The following is a 7180-nucleotide window of genomic DNA, read 5'->3' on the forward strand; positions in this document are numbered from 1 at the left end:
TACCTGTCTGTCTACCTGTCTACCTGTCTGCCTGTCTACCTTTCTGTCTGCTTGTCTGCCTGCCTGCCTGCCTGCTTGCCTGTATTTCTGTCTGTCTGTCTGTGTTCATTGTGCTCCTCCTTCCCTGGATGTGGTGTTGAATGGCGTGGTGTGTGAAGGTGTGTTGCATGGCGTGATGTGTGAAGGTGTGTTGCATGGCGTGTGTCTGTGTGTGTGTTTACCTATGTGTGTGTGTGTGGGTGTAATGAAGCATAACCCTGCTGAAGCATTTTATTTGTCTAACCAATCACCTTGATTTACCTCACCGTAACAATCACATGCATTGACTGATCACGTTAACTTTTGCTCTTTTACTATCTGTCAAGCTATACCTTCATCATCCTCATCCTCTGATCTGGGCTCTGCATCACTACATGTTGTGCACTCACTCTCTCTCTCTCCCTCCCTCCCTCCCTCCCTCCCTCCCTCCCTCTCTTCTTCTTTCTCTCTCTCTCTCTCTCTCTCTCTCTCTCTCTCTCTCTCTCTCTCCTCTCTCTCTCTCTCTCTCTCTCTCTCTCTCTCTCTCTCCCTCCCCTCCCTCCCTCCCCTCCCTCCCTCCCTCCCTCTCTCTCTCTCTCTCTCTCTCTCTCTCTCTCTCTCTCTCTCAGCTCTCTCTCTCTCTCTCTCCTCTCTCTCTCTCTCTCTCTCTCTCTCTCTCCCCTCTCTCCCTCTCCCTGTCTCTCTTTCCCTTCCTTTCCATCTCTCTCTCTCTCACACACTTTCCCTCTTCCCCTCTCCCTATTTATGTGTGTTTCCCATCTGACTTCTTGACTTTGCATGTATGTGAAGCTTCTTGGTCACATGTTCAATTAGCTCCTGTTTCCCTTCTCCGCTGCAGCAGCCAACTGTGTGTGTGTGTGTGTGAGTGTGTGTGCGTGTGTGTGTGTGTGAGAGAGAGCATGTGTCAGTGTGTGTGTGAATGTGTATAAGTTTATGTCTGTGTGTGTTACTTTCTTGCGTTCACTGTTCTGTTACATATTTACACAGAACCAGCATTCACACACACACACACACACACACACACACACACACACACACACACACACACACACACACACACACACACTCAGGCATGAGTGTGATGTCTCAGTGGCTTGTTGCTGTGGTGACTGTGAATGCTGGTTCAGAACAGACGTCATCAAACTGAGTTGTTTATTCTTAATTTTTCTATTTTTCCTTCTTGGTGGATACTGAAGATCAGGTGGCTAGCTGGCCAGAAGTTAGCCTGCTCAGTAAGAGCCACAGTATTCTGTGGTGGGAAAAGATTTGTCACCTTAAAGCACCTAGAAATCTAATGGTGCCCAAGTTCACCCTGGTGAAGTAGATCTCTTTGGTTGAACACTAGAGGTGTTCCAGACGTGTTCCGATCTGACAAATCAGGTTGAGTAGAGGGAGTCAGATGATGCTCTAGCCAGCTGTACAAAGAAGTGACCTCAAACTGAAGCCATCTGGCCGGAGGTATCCTCCTGTCTGTCGGTCTGTCTGTCTGCCTCTCTCTCTGCCTCTCTCTCTCTCTCTCTCTCTCTCTCTCTCTCTCTCTCTCTCTCTCTCTCTCTCTCTCTCTCTCTCTCTCTCTCTCTCTCTCTCTCTCTCTCTCTCTCTGTCTCTCTCTGTCTGTCTCTCTCTGTCTGTCTGTCTGCCTCTCTTTCTCCCTCTCCTCTCTCTCTCTGTCTGTCTGTCTGCCTCTCTTTGTCTCTCTGTGTCTCTCTCTCTGTCTCTCTCTCTCTCTCTCTGGGTTCCCTAGTCGACTGCTTTCTTCTCTTCGCCTTCTCACTCCTTCTGTTTATCTCTCTCTCCCCCCACCCCACCCCCCCTCCCCCTCCTCCACCCCTCCCTGCGCCCAGATGCGGGTGGTGAAGGCCTTCCGTAGCTCGCTGTACGAGAGCCGGGAGAAGCCGGAGTCCCGGAACTCCATCCACAACTTCATGGCTCACCCGGAGTTCCTCATCAACGACCTCATCCACAACATCCCGCTCATCGACGACACCGACGTGGATGACGAATCAGAGCTCAGCAGATACCAGCACCCGGCCCTGCGCAAGCCCCCCCCGCCCCCAGCCCGTCCGAGCACGCCCCACACGCCCCCTACCGGCAGCACAGCCTGCCCGTCACCCCTAGCAACAGGAACAACAACAACAACAGCAACCGATGCTACACCGGCGGCCGCGTGACTCCTAGCGACAGTAACCGTAGCAACGGCAGGGAAAGGCCCAGGCCCTGTTACCCTGTTGATCCCCTTTACTGTGTGGAGACTTCCTTATAACTGATGGGGAGGGAGGGGGAGAGAGGACACTGACAAGACATTTTCATCCAAATCCCCAGTGTAAGGATGGAGGGAAGGAAGGAAGGAAGGAAGGAAGGAAGGAAGGAAGGAGGGAGGGAGGGAGGGAGGGAAGATGATAAAGAAAGAGACATTACAAACAAAACACCTTCCTCTCCGTTCACCCTGCTTCCTCCATCTCACCCTGTCACCCGGTCACCTCACCCTGTCCTTCTCTCACACACACACTCTCTCTCTCTCCCACACACACACTCTCTCTCTCTCACACACACACACCATCTCTACTCCCCCTATCCTCCTCTCCCCCACACACACTCTCTCTCTCTCTGTCTCTCACACACACACACTCTCACACACACTCACAATCTCTGTCCAAGCGAGAGGGCAGGGAGATGAGGGGATGGACACAGCGGAAATAAAACTCCACTTCCCAGGATGCAACAGTGGATCAACAGGGTCATGTGACATCGGGGGATTTTATTGATGTTCCTTATTAGGATTATTATTATTATCACCACCATTATACCACAATATTGCCATTGCCAATCGTTATTGCTCTGATTATCATCTTAAATGCTACTCTTCTGTAATTCTTTTAGGATTGCTCTGCTAATTATGCTTTAACTACATCATGACCATTTAGTCATGTGATCTATTTATTTATATTTATTGATTATTTTTTCCATCAGTTTTTTTAACTCAGAATTGTTACATGAGTTCATGTGTTGTGTACTTTTGTTCTTTATTTGGGATGTTTCCCTCCTGAGTTGCTGTGTTGTGGAATGTCTTGTCCCTTATGAAAAACAACCAAAAATCAAAAAAAAAAAAATCTGAAATAGCAAACTAAGATTAATTTAAACATAATATTAACTAAGTAACAAAATGTCAGCTAAAAACTAAATATAAAAAAAACAAAAAATGATATGAAAAAAAATATGTCTGGGCAGTGTCAACTTAATACAGCTTTCCTATTGGTCTCCGAGATCACCTGACACTGCCTGAGATTTTGGCCACACCCCTCATTACTCAGACTTCCCCTTCCTCTGAAGGTTAGGCTAGTTTGTGTGAACCTCTACAAACATCTGCTGCATACTAGCTACTTCACAAAACAGATCCAAACGTTATCTTTATCTCTCTCTCTTTATCTCTCTCACTCTTTCTATCTTCCTCGCTTTCTCTCTCCCACTCTCTCTTAATCTCTCCCACCTTCTCACCATACAATGTTTGCTGTTACAGCTTGCTGCTTATGGAGCCGAAACCCTTTAAATGACAGCACCCAGTCACAGCGCCGGCCCTTTAAGACCCCCCACTCCTCCCCGGTGCATCTCAAATCTCTCTGTAGGGTTCCCGTGTTCTCCATGTCTGCCACATAGCCCTCTCCAGAAGGAATCCGTCTGAGACTGTTGAGATGCCCCCAAGGGGCAGGCTCAGACCATACAGGAACAGCAAAACCAGGCCCCTCCCTCTCTTCTTCAGTGTCCAATGGGAGCCATGATTTACATGAGGCCAAGGTCACAGGCTAACAGCCTGGCCAATGAGATCATGTCACCACTCACACACCATGGGCACTGGAAATGGCGTTTGGCAAGCTTTGAGACGCGTTTTCTCTCGTTTGGTGGGTGTGTCAGAGATGTCACCCAATCAGCAGTGACGGGCACGTAGACCCCCCCCCCCCAGTATTATAAGGGCAGTGTACAGCTGCCAGAGTTACCTTTAAATAAACATCAAGCTGCATTTTGTCAGGGCTGGACACGCCCCCTTTCACTGCCATTAACAAGATCACATGATCAAACCTTAACCAAGGCATTAACCAATCACGTGACACGGAACATATCAGGACAGGACATGCTATATATATATCACTCACTACCACACACTACAAAACACTACCACACACTAATACACACTATAACACACTAATACACACTACCACACACTAATACACACTACCATGCAGTAGAAACACGACACGCCGCGACATTCCTTCGCATTCCACGCCAACATTCCATAGAACGCTGGAACATTCCGAAGCGTCCATCACATTCCAATCTCAGTCAGCTGCTGCCTAACCCTAACCCCACTCCACCCCCCCCCCCCTCTAACCAGGAAATACTAAGTTTGCCTGCCCTCCCCCTAATCATGTCCCCATCACCCCCCTCCAGGGAAGGGCCAGAGCGTCGATGGGTAACAGACTGCCACGCCCACTCTAAGACCTCCCGAAGCCTTCAGACAGGAAGGTAGAACGTTGAGGGGCTGGCATTGGCTCGTTCTCCATCTCGTTCTCCATCTCGTTCTCCATCTCGTTCTCCATCTTGTTCTCCATCTCGTTCTGATTCGAGGTACATGGGGTTCTCTGAGTATCCTGCTCACCTGTACCTTCTTCTAGACACGCCCCTCAGCCAGACCTGGCCAATCAAGAGGCAGAAAGGCTGTGACATACTGCTGGTCTGTCCAATAGAAGCATGCGTTGGTATCATTTACTGTGTGTCACTTCATGTGTTGGTATTACGTTATAGTATGTCACTGCTTTGTAACTCTGCTTTCCCCTCCTCTCTCTCAGTCTCTCTCACACTCACACACATACACACACACACATACGTACACACAGGTTCACGCACACCCACTAAAAGAAACCAGGAGACTTAATGCCACTGGTATTCTAACCTGTACATTTGTACTCCTTTTATCCAACTTGTTAATGTATTTTAACCTCAAATAACTTATTATTTCCCAGACCTAACACACACGCACACACAGGCAAATATTTCATCCATCCTGGAATATTGTTTCATTATGATGTTGTGAGGGAAGCAGAAAACACAATGTGAAAAGAGTATATAATATATTTAGTATAAAAGTTATAAATTATTGTACAACAGCAGTTGTGTACATATCAGAAGTGCACAAGTGTGTCTTTAACAGGTAGTCTCCTGATACCTTTACTTTTTAGATGTTTTATTTATCTCTTAATTTTACTTTTACTATTTCTTTTTGTAAAGAAAAAGACATATAACATGTAAGTGCTTGTATATTATTATTACTATTATTATAATCAAATGATAAATGACGGTTACTATTATTATTATCATTGCTATCATTCTTGTTAAAATTATAATTGTTATTTATTATTATCCATCGGTGCTCCCACTGTTCTAGAACTAGAACAGTTCTGGAAGGGTCTCATTCTCCTGAGCGTTTTAGAACTAGAACAGTTCTGGAATTATGTCATCCTCCTCAGTGTTCTAGAACTAAAACAGTTCTGGAAGGGTGTCACTCTCCAGAGCGTTCTCTCAGAGCTGCAGTTCCTGAACAGACTAGAACAGCGTTGGGAGGGTGTCAACGTTGGGGAGGGGTTTCCTTCAGCAGAGTAGCTAGGGGACGAGGTCAGAGGTTGTGTCCGAGACAGACCGCTGACGCTGACAGACTGCAGAAGCTCTGTTGCATTGTGGGTAGGCTGCATGGGAGGCGCTCTAAGTATTACTGCCATCTCACTGATTAAAGACAAACACATTTGGAGACGGTCATATCCACCAGGGTTTCATCCTGTTGTAAATATTATGTGTAGAACGGTCTTTGTTGCACATTTCAGCGCTGTTCTTCGATCAACAGGCAAATGCAGCACTAACAGTGCTAAAATGAAAAAGACCAACAAAAAGATTTTGAAGAAAAAAAAACGAAACAATGTTCAAACTATTGAATATATATAAGAATTACTTGCCTGTTACTTAAGCGAATAAGTACCTATATATGAGAGGAACACACCTGTATGCTGTAGAATAATCTGTATTGTAAGACAGTTTACAGGGAGGGACTCACACCTTTTGTCTGTATGAAAGAAAAAAGACATCAAAGTATTCTACAATAATAACTTTGACAAGTGTATGTTTGTCTGTGTGCTTTTCCTAAATCTATTATTCTGTGATCATCTACACTGGTCTAAACCATGCATATGACAGTTTTGTGAAATCTTGATGTCACTCTAAAGATTGGTTGAGATATATTTGTCAAAGCTTTTGTCGAGAACAAACATACTGCTATGGAAGCAAATCAGTGACATAATGTTTTGATTTTTAAAAGGCATTGAATACTTAATATTTAAATTTAAACACCACCGAATTGTTGGTTTTGAATTCACCTCAAACCGCCAAACCCTAACCCCCTCAAAATTGAAATATGAATTTATTTCAATGTAAAAAAAGAAATCTGATCCAAAAATTCAAGCTTCGGAAATTCAGGTTGCTCAAATTGGAACAGTAAAATTCAGGTCCCCAAAATGCAATGATTCCAATGCAAAATTCGAATGCAAAATTCGAATGCAAAATTCGAATGGTGAGGTTCAGATACCCAAAATTCGAGGCGAAAAAAACAGATGAAAAAAATCTGATTGCAACATCCGGGATACCAAGGATAGGTAAGGCAATCGAGCCTGAATGCAATCGAACCATCTAATTTCTCCGAACCATGTCTATGTTTTTATCCTTGGTATCCCGGATGTTGCAATCTGATTATTTTTACATGTACCATAAATTAATATTTCAATTTTAAAGAGGTGAATTAAAAACCAACAAATTTGTTGGTGTTAAAATGTCAATATTAAGTATTCAATGCTTTTTAACATTTAAAACATTATGTCACTGATTTAATGCATTCTTAAAGGTGACATGACATGAAAACTTCACTTTAGGAGGTTATTTAACATTAATATGAGTTCCCCTAGCCTGCCTTTGGTCCCCCAGTGGGTAGAATTTTCGATCTGTGTAAACCAAGCCCTGGGTGTTCTTCTCCGCCTTTCAGAAAATGAAAGCTCAATTGCTCTGTTTGAAAATCTCCTCTTTGTTACGTCACAAGGAGGAAGGTTAC

General features: G+C 44.8%; 1 protein-coding gene across 1 annotated transcript in view; it reads left to right on the forward strand.

Moving 5' to 3' along the window:
- The window catches only part of atp2b3b (ATPase plasma membrane Ca2+ transporting 3b), a gene marked incomplete at its 5' end in the record, with an annotated part of 9830 nt that extends 7500 nt beyond the window's left edge, over positions 1–2330 (forward strand). The window contains 1 exon segment of the mRNA XM_062460473.1: positions 1884–2330. Coding sequence (XP_062316457.1) covers positions 1884–2210 — 327 coding nt within the window.
- Between the last annotated feature and the right edge of the window lie 4850 nt (positions 2331–7180).

This window comes from Osmerus eperlanus, chromosome 4 (genome assembly GCF_963692335.1).
Source record: "Osmerus eperlanus chromosome 4, fOsmEpe2.1, whole genome shotgun sequence".
Classification (NCBI taxonomy): Eukaryota; Metazoa; Chordata; class Actinopteri; order Osmeriformes; family Osmeridae; genus Osmerus; species Osmerus eperlanus.